This window comes from Plectropomus leopardus, chromosome 21 (assembly GCF_008729295.1).
Source record: "Plectropomus leopardus isolate mb chromosome 21, YSFRI_Pleo_2.0, whole genome shotgun sequence".
Classification (NCBI taxonomy): Eukaryota; Metazoa; Chordata; class Actinopteri; order Perciformes; family Serranidae; genus Plectropomus; species Plectropomus leopardus.
The window spans coordinates 13,445,814-13,463,350 of NC_056483.1; the positions used below are offsets into that span (position 1 = coordinate 13,445,814).

General features: G+C 38.4%; 2 protein-coding genes across 3 annotated transcripts; both read left to right on the top strand.

Moving 5' to 3' along the window:
* The first annotated feature begins 220 nt into the window (after positions 1–220).
* On the top strand, positions 221–2,833 carry LOC121960631 (elongin-C). Its single transcript, XM_042510428.1, has 4 exons — positions 221–307; positions 825–852; positions 1,068–1,211; positions 2,339–2,833. Exons 2-4 carry the CDS (start codon positions 849–851, stop codon positions 2,527–2,529), a joined length of 339 nt encoding a protein of 112 aa, XP_042366362.1. The 5' UTR covers positions 221–307; positions 825–848; the 3' UTR covers positions 2,530–2,833.
* A 1,983-nt stretch (positions 2,834–4,816) lies between these two features.
* Positions 4,817–16,813, top strand: LOC121960699 (ubiquitin-conjugating enzyme E2 W). Of its 2 annotated transcripts, XM_042510527.1 has the most exons (6): positions 4,817–4,881; positions 5,696–5,787; positions 9,880–9,982; positions 12,830–12,985; positions 13,069–13,144; positions 14,468–16,813. In XM_042510527.1, the coding sequence occupies exons 1-6, from the start codon at positions 4,867–4,869 to the stop codon at positions 14,479–14,481; spliced, it is 456 nt and encodes a 151-aa protein (XP_042366461.1). In that variant the 5' UTR covers positions 4,817–4,866; the 3' UTR covers positions 14,482–16,813. The 2 variants fall into 2 exon arrangements, with proteins under 2 accessions (XP_042366461.1, XP_042366459.1); XM_042510525.1 differs by lacking the exon at positions 4,817–4,881 and having other exon boundaries at positions 5,506–5,787.
* The last annotated feature ends 724 nt before the right edge of the window (positions 16,814–17,537 follow it).

The window sequence follows — 17,537 nt, forward strand, 5'->3', positions numbered from 1 at the left end:
TATAGTCTCTGCTTTGCACATTATTTATTCACCAGCGCATTTTGTGATTACAGCTAATAGCATTTTATATTAAAAAAAAACATCTCCTTGGAAATTTGAGACACTGGACAGAAAAAAAACGGATTTTAATTTTGAAATGGCCATTTTTGCGACGATCAGGACACGTGGGGACCGTTTCTCTCAAATTAAACTCTACGGAAGACATATACCGCGGACGGGTGCTCACGTAAAGTAGTTCCGGGTATCAACAGCCTGGTGGCTAAGTTAGCTGAAACGCGATCTCCACTCCTGATTCTTCTACAGAGTGGTAAGATAAAGTGTTATGTCTGTGATAACACACAGTTTTGCACCATTGTGTCTCGGACTGTTTATCCGGTTTGAATTTTAATCACTAAATACTCTATAACATAAATTATAACGTTTGTTTGGCCGGGCGTTAGCCTGCTAGCTAAAGCTGACGGCTGCGAAGTCACTTAAAATATTTGGATGAAGATAAAAAAAATGTCCACTCTTCAATTTTAGACTGGATTGGAGCAGATAAATTACAGCTTTAGTGATTCAGATTTATTTCAACGATAGACACATTATATTGTAGTATATTGTGTATGTTTTGTCTCTTGATCCGTCTTAACGTTACACGACGATTGGCAAAAAAAAATCACTACAAAGGCCTAATTTAACGTCAGTGTTGTTTTACATGACTGCATTACAGCTAGTGTCCAGCCCGGGCGGCTTTATAATGTACGGTCTGTGGTCTTGTTTGTCTTAAATAAAAGTCGTTAATATGGGTGTTTTGTATCTGACGTTTTTGTGTTCCCTTTCAGGGTCAACATAATTAACGGAACAGGATGGGTGAGTGTTAACCGACCTATGTATTAGAATGTACCCAATTTATTTATTTAATTTACCAAGTCGTTAAATGACTGTTGAATCTTTTTCAATTTTTGTCTATTCCCCAAAGCCTGTTGTTATTACAGATTTTTTAAAGTGTGTGTGTGTGTGTGTGTGTGTGTGTGTGTAACTGTAACTGATGCCATTTGGCTCCACCTGTTTGTGTTTCCTCACAGACGGTGAAGAGAGAACCTACGGCGGCTGTGAAGGCCCAGATGCCATGTATGTGAAGTTGATCTCCTCAGATGGCCATGAATTCATCGTGAAAAGAGAACACGCCTTGACATCTGGGACTATCAAAGCCATGTTAAGTGGACCAGGTGAGAATTTGGACAAATTAGTCAAATAAACAGCTGTATTTTCTCATTTATTTATTTATTATTATTTCTTTATAAGCTCACTGAGTATCCTTGTGGATAATTTATTGTAGGTTAAAATTAAGTCAATTTTTAAAAACTATTTTGTATTTTATTTTTATCAATTAAAGAATGTACTGGGGTTTTATATTATGTATTTTTATTTTGGCTTTTTCATACTGTCTATGAGGACTCTTAAAGAGCACTATATATGTTTGACATTTATGATTATCATTATTATTATTATTATTATTAGTGTGGACTAATTTCAGGTTCTTTACATTAACTGATATGATTTCAGACCTGGTAAAGTAGTAAAAAATAAAATCCACTGTGCCCAAAAACAAATACAATTCTGAGCATATTTAATTTTACACTGATAAAGAAGTGTTGTTTGAATTTAAATTATTATGATACAACAACATGACAAATAAATGCAACCCTTGAATGTTGTTACAGCTATGAGGGTGCTGCTTAACAAAAATGTTTGCTTGGATATTTTAAGGTAGCATTGTCTTAGAACCAGAAAAACTGTGTGCTGTATGTGGATTTAACTTTAGATTCTACATACTGGGAAAAGTAGCTAAAATCTATTGTAATCTTTACTTACTCATGCGTACAGTTAAAAATTCTGAGCTGTCAGTGATTGGGATCACAGGATAGTGGCTTAACCCTTTGCTCAACCTGTAACTATCTAATTGGCCTGCATCCTTATATAGTGTGTTCAAAGCTATATAGGAAATGTGTAGTGATGATACTTTGCTTAAGATTTAGATTTATGGGAATTTGAGGCTGCTATAGTGTTAAGACCTTCATTTGGGTTTTGGTGTTTACTGAAGCATTACGTTAATTCTGTCCAGTTGGTGGCACTATGCTCCCTCCAAATAACATTTTGTTCCCTCCTGTTAAACATTGATTATGTTTTTCATGTCATGTTTTTGTTCCACTTTATGTTGTGGGTGCATATGATAGAATTTGTTATCCATGATAGAACGTTCAAAGGTGTATTTCTTATATAGGAGGAATTCAAAATTGTACGTCTACCGTAATTATTTCTAATTATTACATCAACTGTAACCGTCCATCTGCAGGTCAGTTTGCTGAGAATGAAACCAATGAGGTGAACTTCAGGGAGATCCCATCTCATGTCCTTTCCAAGGTCTGCATGTACTTCACCTACAAGGTCCGTTACACCAACAGCTCCACAGAAATACCTGAATTCCCCATCGCCCCGGAGATCGCGCTGGAACTGCTCATGGCTGCCAACTTTTTGGATTGCTAAAGTTGTAGAAATAATGTAGCAGCTTAAAACAGTTTTAGATTTTTTTTTTGAATATTTAAATTGTTTTGCCATTTACGTATATGAAACATGAATGAATATGACACCACGAGGAGTTTGTTCATTTTTCCTTCTTTTTTCTTTGCACCTGACTTTCTGTCATAATTTTATTAGTATTAAAGGATTTCATTTTAACGTAATAAATGGGTATGGTGGGTTACATCACCCACAATGTGATAAATGTGCCCCAACCCCAAACATCCTGCCTCACCTCTGCAGATGAATAAAGACCTGTTTGGTGAGCACACGTACTACTCGTTACTACCTTGCTATGCATGTTCAATGTTAAACATAAGAAATTAGACAACATTACAAATATTTCTCTTTATACTAACCTGCTTAGGATGTTTTGAAGATAAAAAGGAAACCTAGAAGAGTATGTGCCAAATTCTCTGTCAGTACAATGATGTAATAACAGCAGGGAAAAGTAATCAAAATTCCAATAAAATGTTACAAAATTAATAATATATTTCTTTATGCCCAGTGGCATTTGAAAGAGGAGAAGTGTAATAGTTGATGTTTTCATTTTGAGAGGTAACAAAATTATTGAAATCGCGACCCCCCTAAACAGTCAAGTTTTTAGGGTTGTTTCAGGGGTATATGTTACAGAAAGCTTCTGATACATGTTTCAGGTGTGTTCTTTTCTGGTTCACACAAGAGGAAGTAGTAAAAAAATAAAATTTTGAGCAAACAAATTGAGAAGTGCGAGTAGATGGATGTGATCTAAAAATTCTCAATAAATATTACTGAATAAGTGCATACTGTATGTCACTGAATAGCAAATGTTCGATGTTGTTACATGTGACTGCATGATATACTATAATGCTAATGCCTATAGTGGATGTAGGAAATCTCTTAAGCTATTTTTGGCCCATTAAGTTTCTCCTTGTGACAAACATATCAGGTGGGAGCTCATATCACATCTCAGTCAACATGGACTTCTGAGGGATTTTTTTTTAAAACAGAAACCTTAGGAGGTATAGTCAAGTTACAGTTTAGTTGAATAAAACGTTCTGAACTTTGCTGACACACCAATAAATTGATACTCTTCCTGTGGTTTAGAAAATCTGGCTCGAACAAAGGGGGATGAAAAGGCACGCAGTTTTTAATAAATTATTGTACATGTATGCTTCGTGGTGATTACACCTAAGATTTTTTTTTAATTTAAGGGCACTTTATATGACATAAAACAGTAATCATTTGACACAACCAGTGTTAGTGTAATATGAGATGCACTGATACAAGCCTTTGAAAGTGTAATTTAATATGAATATATAACAGCATGACAATGTGAATCAGAATTTTAAAAAAAATAAAAATAAAAGCCACACCTGAGTAAAAGTACAGATATCTTCCTAGAAAAAAGTTACTTTGAGTAAAAGTCTAAAGCATCTGATATTTACTGTACTTACGTATTAAAGGTAATTGTATTATGTTAAATGTAATTAAGTATTGAAGGTAGAAGTATAAGTAAATACTGTCAATGAAAAACTTGAAGGATTTAAAGAACAAAATCCAGTTTTGCTTCCCTCCCATTTCCTCCATCTGTGCCATCCTTCCTTTCTTCCCTATTTTGTAGTAAGAAAATAAAACACTTATGAGAAATGTAGTGAAGTAAAAGTATATATTTTATTTAAGAAATATAGTGGAATAAAACAATGTTGACAGAAATATAAACACTCAAGTAACATACAGATACTCCCAAAAAATACTTCAGTGCAGTAACAAAGTATTATTACTTTGTTACATAACACCACTAAATATACAAAGTGTGTAAAAATATAGAAATACCAAAGATCTTTGCCTTATGCAGCATTACAATGTACAAACTAGTATGCAAAGGTTTAGAAATAGAAAAAAATACACTTATTCTGTCACAAAGGTGGTAGCATATGGTTCATGGGAGTGTGTTTTCAACATGTCACTTCAAGTGATTTTTTTTTCATGATTGTGAAAACATTTAAACATTAAAAAAGACAAAAATAATGGTATAGCTGTGGATCAGGGAAGTCAGGGAGGTCATTTTCACCACTGAGCAGAGGTCATTGACCCACGTGACTTCTGTATATTTTAACACCACATTTTATGAACTCCTGTTATAAGTTTTATAAGTACCAAATTTCAAATAGTCAGTAACGAGCTGAAAGGAGTGAGAGGTGACCGGGGTCTCGGCTTTGACTGCACATCACTGGGCTGTTTTCTTCTGTCAAAACAACTTCTGTCACGTGACCGGCTGACGTACAGTCCTCCACTCTGCGCTGATGCAGGGGGGTTTCCATCATGGCGTCGATGCAGGTAAGAATACAATTGACAGCGATCGCATATTTATAATTTACCTGACCTTCAGCCTTGTCTTGCGTGGTAGTTTATTAACCACTCAGTTTACGTACACGTATTTATTCGAAGTAGTAATGACATTAAAGCAAAAAGCGACGAGATTGATCCTAAACTGTTCCGGTTTAGCGGTTGGTGTTTGCTAGCAATACAATTAGCATCATCACCAACAGCACCAAGTCAAAGCTAGCACTGAAACCAGACTGGCGATATATTGTTGTCACAGAGACACGTATATGATAATTAAAGTAACGTGGTGTCATGAGCTCAAATTCATTTGTGTATTTTAAATGAGTGCTAGCTGCTGTTTAGCTGGCGTTGACGTTAGCTAGCTAACGAAACAGTGCGCAGATTGACCAGTTCTAGTTTCCTCTCGAGCTGAACAGGTGCATCGCTTTCTTAAGTTAGCTGCGTCGTAACGACTTATGTAGATAAAAGATAAAGACGAATTGGAAAAATAATCTACCGGTGAACTGGTTTTGTTGCTTATGTGTAATACTTGACGTTTCTTTTGGCACAAATCGTACGGTTTGGCTTATGTAGGTAAACGAGTCATGTCAGTCAGGGCGGAGTTTTGTATTTCACTACATTTATGCTCAGCGATGTAAAGCTAGCTATATTAGAAACAGTATTTCATCAAACGTTTGTATTTTACGGAGCTTTTCTGTGTGATACATTGCTTTTTGATTTGCCTCTGCCATTGTTCTCTTATAGTTTAACATGATGCTAAATGTCAACATTTCTGAGTGAAACCAAAACGTATTTTCTCCTACAGAAAAGGCTACAAAAGGAATTATTAGCCCTGCAAAATGATCCACCCCCAGGAATGACGCTTAATGAGAAAAGTGTACAGAACACCTTGACACAGTAAGTATTTTCTGGTTTTTATTTTTGCTGGATTTGTTTCAATATGACTTGACCACCACCTACCCTAGTCATTGATTCAGGTTAGCTATTTATCTATGACTAAACCTAAATCCAATCTGGCGTTGGTAAAAAAAAAAAAAAAAAAAAAAAAAACAACGTCATGCCTTTTCTCATCACTCTAAGGAGGCAGTGTGACTTTCATATCTGACACCATTAAGATAACTGTTGCAGTTACAGTGGTAAGAGACGCAAAGCTCTTGTAACTTCAGCAGCGACTTGTATGGAAGAATCCGGGTCATTCCAGTGACTGGCAGCTCCGGCCCTTCAGTAGAGTGGCTCTAATGCACAGTGTCACTTCATCCTCATAAAATATTTAATGGTTGGCATGCAGGAGTTGGGCTAGGGTAGCAAGGAACAGAGGCAGCTTAGCTGACCTTTCTGTCTGTGCGGGTATCTTGGTGTTCCTCTAATGTTATGTTAACTGAGTGAGTCAAATTGTGTTTGTTAAGCAATAAGGATGAACTGAGTTGTGGTCCTGTAAACGGATTCGAGACAAAATTCTGGCTGCCGTTCAACTGCTTTTCAGGTTCGGGCTTGCAACACTGACTTTCAAAGGTCCTCCCTAGCCTGAATCATTGCTAGGGGACTTTTTCTGCCTTAAAGTAAAGCTACGTGTTACAATGCTTGTTGGTAGTATTCTTGTGACGATGAAAGATACATTACTATGACATCTACCTTATTAGATAACAATCACTGGCTCAGACTGAATGAATGTTCTCTGTTTTGCATGACTGACAAGTCTACAAACCAGTTCAGCTAGCTTCCTTGATCACTGCATCCCAGGTTTGAGGTGATATGTATGGGTGTGTCTTTTCGTCTTCAGCTCTGATGTTGAAACTTTGATGTTGGTTTTTTTTGCCGTGGTGATTGACAGTAGTAGGGATTTACCCGTTTTTATCAAGCGTGTCCCAGTGGAGTAAGATAGTCTGTTCCTGCTTGACATTCAAGTTCACCTTATCCTTTCTAAAAAACAAATAGAAAAGCAGTGACAATGCTGTGCATGTGACGGTGATAAGGTGACCATGTGTTTTCAGTTTTATAGCTTTTGTTTATATAGTACACTTTGTCTCTGTGTGCTGCTCATTAGATTATCTTTCAGCTGACTGTATGTTAGTGTAGTTGCTGTAATGAGTCAGCCATTGCATACAAGTAAACTGCTGCTTGAAAGCACTGCAGTCTCATTTGTACTCAGTTTTTTCCCCACTTTCACGAAATTGCTTGGTGTTGTTTTTGTTGACTGGATCATGTGACCACCAGGCTATAGGGAATTTGAGTAAGTTGAGCATGATGTCCTTGGAGTCCTCGTCTGTGATCAGCGTGGGTGGCATCAGGTGTACTTCAGCATCATGTACGGTGATACTGCCTCACTCTCTAAGCTTTACATCCTGAGGAAAAATGCAACTCCTTTCAGGCGCTTCGACCACTGTACTTTGTAAGGACAAAGTTATAAACAGGGTTGACCTCATATGTAGGCCTGAATGATTATGTGCTCGAGGCTACATTTGAAAGAGACACAAGGCTATAAACCCGAACAACAGCCACAAGTCTCCTCGGTGACCTATCTGCACTGCTTGCCTGAAAAAAATTAGGCCAGAGATTGTGATGCAGCCATCAGTGCTCTTTTTCTTCTCTTCTGAGCAGACAATCTCCATAAATGCTCTGCACAGGACCTAAATATTTGTCTATTTTGCCAGTGAGGCCTCACGGTTACAGCCATCGTTGTATATTTAAGCAGGTAGACTGCCCTTTATCCCAAAGACCAAGGATCAAGCCCCTTGGTTTGAAGTCATCTCCCATTCTGAACAAGACATTGAATCCCTCTCAGCTCAGTCAGCACAGTTCTGTAGCCAGGCTACAGAGGCGAAAATGGATTTGGTCCACTAGATCAATAGAGTATCACATTATTACTAAACCGCTGTCATAACCTCGCTGAATATTGGATGTCACCGGAATGAGTCAGACTAAAAGCCTTTGATTACACACTTACTGCAGCATTGTCAGCTCGCAGTTTGTATGATCCTTTTCTAATGATAATGAGATTTGATTCATGCAAGTCTTTCAGTACATGCCTCCAACTCATCTCCAGAATGATGAGACAGAACATCGAGTGTGTTAATAATCAGTAGTAAACAAGACTTGGGCTGCGTACTCAGTATGCATGTACTGCATACTAAATGAGTGACTAAGTGTGCCATTATTAACAGACTGTACACACTGAAGTATACTCAAGCGACACAGTCCTGATGGTCGGTCTGACCCTGCTGGGGGTTCTCACATCTCCGAAAAGCATGCACAGCTTTCCAAGCAGGAATTATTTAGATAAATTGATCACATGGGAGTCTAAATAGTTTATTTGTAAAAAAATATTAAAATTTAATAAATTGACAGATTAAACATTTGAAACCTGGATCAACATAAGTTTTTGTGCTGCTTTCAGATGCCTTTCACGAGCATGTAAACCTCTGAAACCTGAGCAAGTTGGTTTGATTTCTTTCAAAAACTCGGTGAATAAAAGGCAATGAGCAACTTAGCAAGAGATGCCTGCAAACTGCAAGAAATTATGAAAAGGTGGCATGAAAATGACCTGAAAATCACTTAAAAACTAGGTTTCAAAGGAGAGAGACAGATAAAGAGAGAATTAATCGATTTTTTAAGGGGAAATGTCCAGAAAACTCTTTTTATAGCACAGATTTTAGGTCATTTCCGTGTTTGTTTGTTTTTAGCCTATTTCTTTTCCTTTTTTTTGCTGAATTTCAGGTCATTTCTTGTAACTTTTTAGTTGTTTCTTTCTAATGTAAATGTCTGTCAAGTTGCTCATTGCTGCCTCTCCCTGTTTTTGAAAGAAATCAAGCCAATTGACTCTGGTTTCAAAGGGTTAACAGCTCTTTTGCTTACTCAAAATCTCGAACGTTGCCAGCCGTTGTGCAGTCTTAAGAGACGTAACACATTGTGGGGCAGTTGGGTATGTCAAGTAAGCTCACATCCATCATTTCTCGTGTATACAAAATCCACATGCTATGTCGTTGGAACACACGTCATATGTTGTATATATATGGTATGTTAGTATGTAAATTTGAACAGAGCCCAAGAGTTACAACCATGCTAGCAGCTCTGCGGGGCTTAGGCATTGTTCACCATCTTAGTTTAGTGAGCTCTGTTAGCATGCTAACATTGGCTGATTAGTGGGTTGATAGTGATGTCATTCATTTGATCATGATCACCAAATTGTTTGAAAAATTGAATTTTGACTTGATGTTGGCGCCAGATCTAAAGTCAGGGTGACCAACTCTTCCTGAGGAAGACAAGACAGCGTGTGCCAAATTACACGGCAACCCGTCCGACTGTATAAGTGCTGAGAAAAATTACATGCCACTGTTGCGGTGGAGCTAGAGGAAAAGTCAGGGAATCAACAAAGTCATACACCATCTGCATGTTTGTGTTAAATTTCATGGCAATCCATCCAGTAATTGTTGAGATCCTTCAGTCTGAATTAAAGTGGTAGACAGATCAGCTGACATTACCGTCCCTAGACTTAAGCCACTAGCATGGCTTTGAAAAAAGCAAACATTCCTGTATTGCATAATCCTATTTCTTCCGAAAGCACAGGCAAGGTTTGTTGTTAAAGGTGTTAACCTGATAACGTGACTTGACTTGAGGAATTCAGGTGTTAGGTGCTCAATTATCTGTCAAATGTCTTGCAACAGCCTTAAGGTTGTCTCAGGGTGTAGAAAATGAAAAACTGAAAAATCAACTGACAAATTTCTCTTTCTTTGGTTGTTTTTTTTTAAACTGTTGAATGCTTTAGTTATTTAAGTGTTAAAGTGAAAAAAGTGAGTATGCTCAAAGCAGCATTTAAAATGAAAATCTCTAATGAATCCACTTGTTTAGCCACAGATACCAGTGGCTTAGAAAGCTAGCTAACGACTGGGTTTAGGTTTAAAAACAGGGCTGCTATAGTTCATGAACAGCAGCCTCAGCTCGTTTTGTTTGAGTGAAATGTTTAACGCGTTTCAATTTTGTGCTTTCTTTCAGGTGGATTGTAGACATGGAGGGAGCACCTGGCACACTGTATGAAGGAGAGAAATTTCAGCTGCTTTTCAAATTTAGTCATCGATATCCTTTTGATTCACCTCAGGTAAGCACCGTTTGCTCTGTGGCCGTCAGCGTGAGTTTATGGGTAAATGTGAGCCATTTTGTCTTGTTCTCAGCTTGAAGAGCGTCATGTAAGTGCAGTCCATTTACCATCTTGTCTCAAGGACCTACTGAAGAGAGCCTCGTCTGCTTCAAACATGATGCACACGCTGCTTCGCTGAGTGTGGACACCGATGATAAACAGACCTAGAATCTGTTTCCATTTAGTTTCGACTATGCAGTCTGAATGTCCAAAACATTCCTAACTATTTATCAAAATGGGTGCAAGTGCTGCTGGTACAGTGCCCAGAGGTGCCCCTTTTCCAAAAACTGAAGACCTGTGTAAACAGTCCTCTTTATCCACTGTCTGGATGCCTGCAATAATCACATGAAACACATTGGCTCTGCGGTTGTTAGTGGAATGAATCTCTGCTTGGAAACATTGGAGCCAGGATTCACTGACACCAGAGCAGAGCTTCCATTGAAGCCACAGTTGAGGGGATTAGTTTATCTCAACAATCTTGTTTCACTCATTAGGAGCCTGGCCACCTAAAAATAGAGAATGAGTAGGTGTAGAGAAAATTAGATAAACTTAGCTACTTAGCATCCTTTCAAACAGGAAGGACAAGCTGTCAAAGTGAGCCGCTGCTGGATTCCTCGCCGATCCCCTGAGGGAACTTGGGTGTTGACAGCCACAGTGCATTATTTGTTGTGTGAGGAGCTTCAATGGTAATTCAAACAAAACAAAACAAAACAAACATTGTGACCGTGTGGCTAAATGGAGCTCAGGTCATAACTTTTGCATCAGTAGCTTGTAGCTTCTGTTTTTGTCGAGTTTTGTCTGTCTGAGAAGTGTCCTCTTTTTATGCTTTATTTTCAGTTTTCAGTTCTACAATGATAAAATATATTGAATGGACATACAAAGCAAAACAAAGAAAAGCAGAAGCCAAACAGTACAAAAAAAAAAAGGCTATCAGCCAGTTTATAAGATTACACGAATGGTCTGTAAAAAATGTCGTCAAACTGGTCCCGTACCAAGAGCAAGATAAAGCAACATGAATAATCAAGTTAAATACAGACCCACTCATATAGCCATGAAGGTCAGAGTCCCTATGGATGCGGGGTAATATGACACTGCGCCAAGACAAGTGCCCAGATTCTCTCAAATCTATTCTGTGTATTGGATTTGTGCAGACCCAGTCTCTCCATTTGTATAATAGACGACATGTCCTTGAGCCAATGCGCTTAGACGACCTCCTGTACTTATTTCTGTCACACAGGATAAATTGCAGGTTTTTAACCCAAAAATACCTTATTTGTTTTGTTTGCCATGCTCTGCACAGTGTTGTCTCGCTTGTTACAGCACATTTTTGCACTTTAGCACATTTTTTTCACTTAAGTTTACAGTGATGCCTTTTTTTTAGTAAATAACCAATTATTCAACCAATCACTAAAAGACTAATGAAAACCGATCACGGCCAGGCACCTAGGAGTAGGAATCACGTGAGGCTCCATGAGTCTTTATACAATATTATTGCAAATTTAAATAGTCTTGCATAACATAAACATTAATATGTACTGCAAATGTTTACCTCTTTTTCAACTACAAATAATGTCTTCAGAAGAAAACTTTGTCAACATCTGTGTAAGATGAAGTTTTCAGTCTTTTCATCACGTATCAGTCATTTTTATTGCAGAAAAATGTTTTCACTTTCTAATACTGACAGTTTATATAATGAAAAAAAGATGATTCTTGTCCATGTGTGTTCAATATTACCAGGGAAAATGTTTAGATACTATGCTTTCCACCCTGACTCACAATTGATTTTGTTTTGAGTAAACAGTTTCCTTACATGGTGAATGCAAAACTAGCTGAATGCTGTGCCCCTTTGTCTGGTTGCAAAACTGTCATTTTGCCAGTGTGAATGAATTGCAAATCATAACTTGCAAATTACAGTCCCGGAAAAGAGTCCCAGGAGGTACAGCTGGAAGAAAATGCTCCCTGCTTGCTAAAGTGAAATTATTTATTCAAACTTCTGCTGAACACAAATCAACAAAAGCAGCAGACAACAGGATACAAACATGCTGTAATATAACAAGATAGGAAAACATTAAAATAACCAACGGTACCTGTCTGCTCAGAGCTCAGCCCCCTGAGCTTTGTGTGTGTATCTGACGTTTCAGTAAATATTTGGACTTATTGTTAGCAAGGAGCTTTCAGTTGTCTTGATGTTTTGGGCAAAGTGTCAGCTTTAGTCTCTGCTCCTATCTGTAAAACTCATCCTGTCAACCCCCCTCCAGCCCCATGATGCTCTCCTGTGAGGCCCCGTCTGGTGCCAGACTGCCTCGACCCATTGTTAGCCTTCATTCCCACTCTGAGTCCCCCTTCTCTCTACTCCAACACCTCCATCTTAAGTCCTTGTATCTTCCCCTTCAGCCATGACTCTTGCACCCTTTTACTTGCTAATATCTTCTGATCCTTTTTATAGAGCACGTATCCTATTTTTATTTTAATAAAACACGTCTCCTCTCTTAGTCTCTCATTCTCTCTTTCCCTCTGTCACCCCTTTGCGGCCCCTTTGTCCTAATCCCAGAGCCTCATGTCGCTGTAGAGGGCTAAGCCTGAGCTTATACAGCAAGTCTCATTATTTTCTGTCATTAATGGGAAAAATACTCAACTTTTTCGAAACAAGTGTTTCGAGTTGTGTCTTTGACCAAAAAAATGTCCCCAATTCGGTGTTAACCATAAGTCATTTTGGCATCAAATAAATGCCATCTTAATAGGCTTATTATTATGACATATTCAGTCAATCATCTTAATAACCACTATTTGTTTTTCTTTCTGTCGCAGGTAATGTTCACAGGAGAGAATATACCTGTCCACCCTCACGTGTATAGTAACGGTCACATCTGTCTATCTATTCTAACGGAAGATTGGTCGCCAGCCCTCTCAGTGCAATCAGTTTGTCTTAGCATTATCAGCATGTTGTCCAGCTGCAAAGAAAAGGTAGGCCGCGACAAATGTCGTGATTCATATAAATTACACACTTGTTAAGTGTTACATCTAAAGGCCCGTGTCTTTCCCTGCAGAGACGACCGCCTGATAACTCGTTTTATGTAAGAACGTGTAACAAAAATCCAAAGAAGACAAAATGGTGGTATCATGGTGAGTATTTTCAACCTCAAACTGAGGACACGTGTGAGGGGCCCAGGCACATCAAGCCGACATCAAAGAATTAGCGATAATAACGGCCAAGTGTTGCAAGTTGTTGTCACCTCATGACCTGAATCTCGGAGAAATAGTTGCAATTGAACACACTACAAAGACTACTGTCAACAGCCATGTCAAACGTACGTTCTGCGCCTGTGTGAGAGGAAATAACTCCCCCTACTATGGCAAGTGCAGAATGCAGTAGTCTGTATTCATAATTCAAAAAGGGAAACTGGACAGACGGGCAGGATTGATTCAAGATGCTAGTTAGCCAGTTAGCGCATTAATAACACAGCCCACCGTTTAAATCACAAAGGATATTCAGCCTACGCCAGTGAGCAAAACCACGAACATTACCAACCGATTCTGATAAAGAGCGTAATGGCAAAAAATAATCTTACCTACTATAACAAGTTAGCTTTGATATTTCACCCTTGTAACTTTAACTTTTTGTTTGCTTTCCTCGCTTCCGTTTCTCCTTTCGTGTGCTGAGCTGAATAGCCAATCAGAGGGTTTTTATTTACCAACGGCTCTGACACTGATTCAACCAGGCCTCCAGGAAGTTTTCAGGCTTTGAAGCCAATATTCATAGTGACCAACACTGTACTTACACTGTCACGTGATTCCCTGTGACCCAAAAAGACTTTTTCCCATTAACTTGAATGGCGAAAGAAATGTCTATAAATCAGTGGATACAATTTTTTTAGCGTCACAACCCCCGCAAAATGAGTTTTTTCACTATCAGCATCTGATCTATTCGGTTCGACATCATTTGGAAAGTCTAGAAGAGCCACATAATTAAATCGTGTTATCACCATTCAAGTTCGTGAAGCCCTGAACCGGAGATTAGCTGTTAGGCCCGCAGAAATGAGCTGTTCTTGGCAGATCTACCACTGCAAGTCTCAAGTGCACATGCCTCATGGGCCGCACAGTGCGGAAGTGGTGCTGATTATACCAGGATCATCATGATGATTTCATATGGGGCAGTTGAACCATTTGGGCTTCATGCATCACTGAGCAGCCCTCATAGAAATGAATGAGACCCCATTCTATGATTTATCCAGTTCTCTTAATACATCGGATTCAACATACTGAATCTGCAAAGAAACAATGCAACAAGTGCTAACAGTGCGGGGAAAACAGATTTGGGCAATAGACGTTCATCAACGCCCCGACACTGGCCAAGGGTCGACCGTCAGTTTGGTGTGTCAGGGCCCTAAAAGCAATTGCTTGTAAAGGTGATGTCACTGAAATCATTATTTCTCTTTGCCTTCACAGATGATACATGCTAATGTACAAACTTTGTAATAATCGTAGAAGAAAGAAGTCCTACTGACCTACGTAAAGCACTTTTTAATCATTCAGTCTTTGAACTCTGACCTTTGACTGGAACAATGGACACCATGCGCTGGAGGCTCTTGACTGCATTTCCCCCCCCCCTGCGGGCAGTTGGATGCATGTTTTAGTCGGTTGTAACATAGAGAATGGAAATAAAGGAACGTTTTAGATGCACCCAGGACGGACCGTATTTGGCAAAAAGGTAGTGATGCAGCGAGCGAGCTGGCAAGCAAGGTGGATTTGTATTGAGATAATTATAATTCCTGTTTTAAGATTATTATTGTTACTTTTTTGTTTGTGTGTGGGTGCATTTAAGGTCCTTGTGTTGTGCAATAATGAATGATGGATGCATGCTTGGGCCTACAAAGAGATATCCAAATCAAGTTGTTTCCTGGAAGGGATCTGAACACCATAACCCCAAGAAAATGCATCATTCGTTTTTTGTTTTTTTTCTTGTTGTTGTTTTTTTTTAAATTATATGCACTGTGAAAGTAACTAGATTATCAAGGCACTATTAGTACGATTTTCCCAATTTGCAGTTGTACTGTAGGCAGTCCTCCACTTATTTATCGGGTTAAAGGGTTTTTAGTTTATAACCACTGTATCAAGAGTAAACAATTTTCTTCTTCATCTTCCAACTTGAGAGCTGGTTGCAGCTTGTCCTGCGGTTGGACAATAAGTCGGTACAGATTGGAGTTGAACAGATATGACGAGAGATCTCTCAGTCAGCAGGTGACCACAGAGTGCGTCTCCTCGTAAAGTTGGGCTGAACTCGTGTAGTGTTCACTTGTCCAGCCTTGAAGATGCGTAAGCGGCCTCTCTTCCATTTAAAGAATGTCTGTAAGAGAACGTTGTCGCACGATCCATTTTTATTTGTATGATACTGTTTTTTAATTTCATGCTTTAATCTTCTAAAACATTTGATTTTAAATGTTCTTTTTTTGTACCGTTTTTCAACTAGCTGATACTTTGAAAAGGGGTCGGGTTTGTTTGATGGGTCAGTATATTTTGGCTTTTTTTTTTTTCTTTTTGTATTTGTTATTTAATTTAAATCTTCGTTTTTGATCTCCAAAATGGTAATGAATGACGAAAAAGGAGAGTCTTTATAGAAGCCGTAAAGACGAGGCTTTTGTGATTCCCCCTGGTCAGAGTTTTGGCTCAGGTACTTTTTTCAATAAAGAGATCACCTCTAAAAAGATACCTATCAGATATTTTGAATTTAACTATATTTTCACCAAAAGAGACTGTTATGTTGTAAACTTCTAACATGTCTGAAACTATTGTGTATATAAGTCTTGAAATTGTTGAATGATGTGAAAGAAATTAGCAGAGGATGCATTTACTTTATAGCCGACTGATAATAGGAGTGCTTTATTTCTTTGGAAGTTAGTCTGCATCTTTTGCTAATTAGGATGTGTACAGTCAGCATCAAACACTACTGTTGGTTTAAAAATAAAAAAAAAAGTTTAGTAGTTTTACAGTGGGGGTGCATGCAATTTTAAACCCTACTTTTTCTTATTGGCATAAAACATTGTGACAACTTTTAGTCTTTCTATAACATAGATAATGGTTTATGGGGTGGATATTACAAAGCTCACCTCCAGAGGCTGTGTGGCTCTCTGTCATTTCAGACTGTAATCACTTCATTCCTAAAGAAATGTTTATCGCCATCCAGTCAGAGATACTTGAATTTTCCATCTTGGGTTTGTTTGTATTGCATTTGCTTTTTTTCCCCAGGGTCTAGCAGAGTTTCTTGAATGAACTTGAGTGAATGTGATGATACTCTATACTGTAGAGGAGATTACCACGGCACACCGCTATCTCAAAAACTATATTGATAACTTAAAGACATCTATTTAACCAATGATTTTGTTTTTTTATTAGATTCATTGTAATGGTCTTGTCTGCTGTCACTGTGCTGTGAGAAGAGGAAGGTAGGCCTGAAAATGATTGTGTAAAAGCAGTCACAACGGCATTTGTGTGGGGGGAACGAGAAGCCTTCACCCAGTGGGCAGTATAGACCAGAGGAGATTTGAAAAACATTTGAGTGGAAATGTTACAAGGATTTGGATGTGACATGTTTTGTTTTTTTTTTTATAGGTTTTTTTTCCTTTTCAATGTGGTTTGAACTCTTAGCTTGCAGGTTGTTGTGAGTGATGATCAACACTAATGAGGGTGTGTTATTTATATTTGAAATTTTTGTTCTGGGATGTGCAAGCTCCATGTAATAGGTGCCTGTTCATTTTCATAATCAATAATAAAAAGCAAAGATTCACTTTTATTCAACCTTGGTTTGCACAATGTTTTTATAATGGCTTCTGTGTTGTTTTTTTTCCCGTGGCCTCTAAAAGCCTTTTATGGATTTTATGCTGACATGTTTTAAAACTTAATAGCCCCACTCTAAAGGAAGTGTAGGTCAGTCTAAGGGTGATGACTGCCAAATTCAGAAAGGCAATTGTATTGTGTTTGCCAAAAACTATGTTTGAGGACATGTAAGTCACAGCAATGATGTCCATGGATGGATTATTGAGGGTGCACAGGCCCAGGACGCAAAGTGGCCTGGACCCCCTTGGCCTTCACCTGCAAAATGTCACCTAAATGAACACATGCTGAACAGAAAGAGACTCAAAATGACAAACGTTCAAAAGATGCAAAGGAACTGCAGAGAGACACAAAACAGCTACAAAAACAGACAAAACAACCACAAAGAGACAAAAAAAAAAAAAACAAAGGCAAAACCTCCACAAAGTCTGTGTGTCTTGCTTCAATGGAGGAGAGGTGGTGGGGCCCTTTCTGTATCTGTGCCCAGGGGCCTATTGTTACATTATCCGTCCATGAGAATGGCACAACAATTCACAGTTTAACAGAAAACTGAGATTAGCCAACTGTCTAAATGTATAGTCACACAGTAATGGTCAAGTGTTCAAATCTATCAAGCAACCCTTGCAGTGAAACACAAAAAAAATCCAATTTTATGTATGTGGTGCACACCATCAACCATGTGAAATTA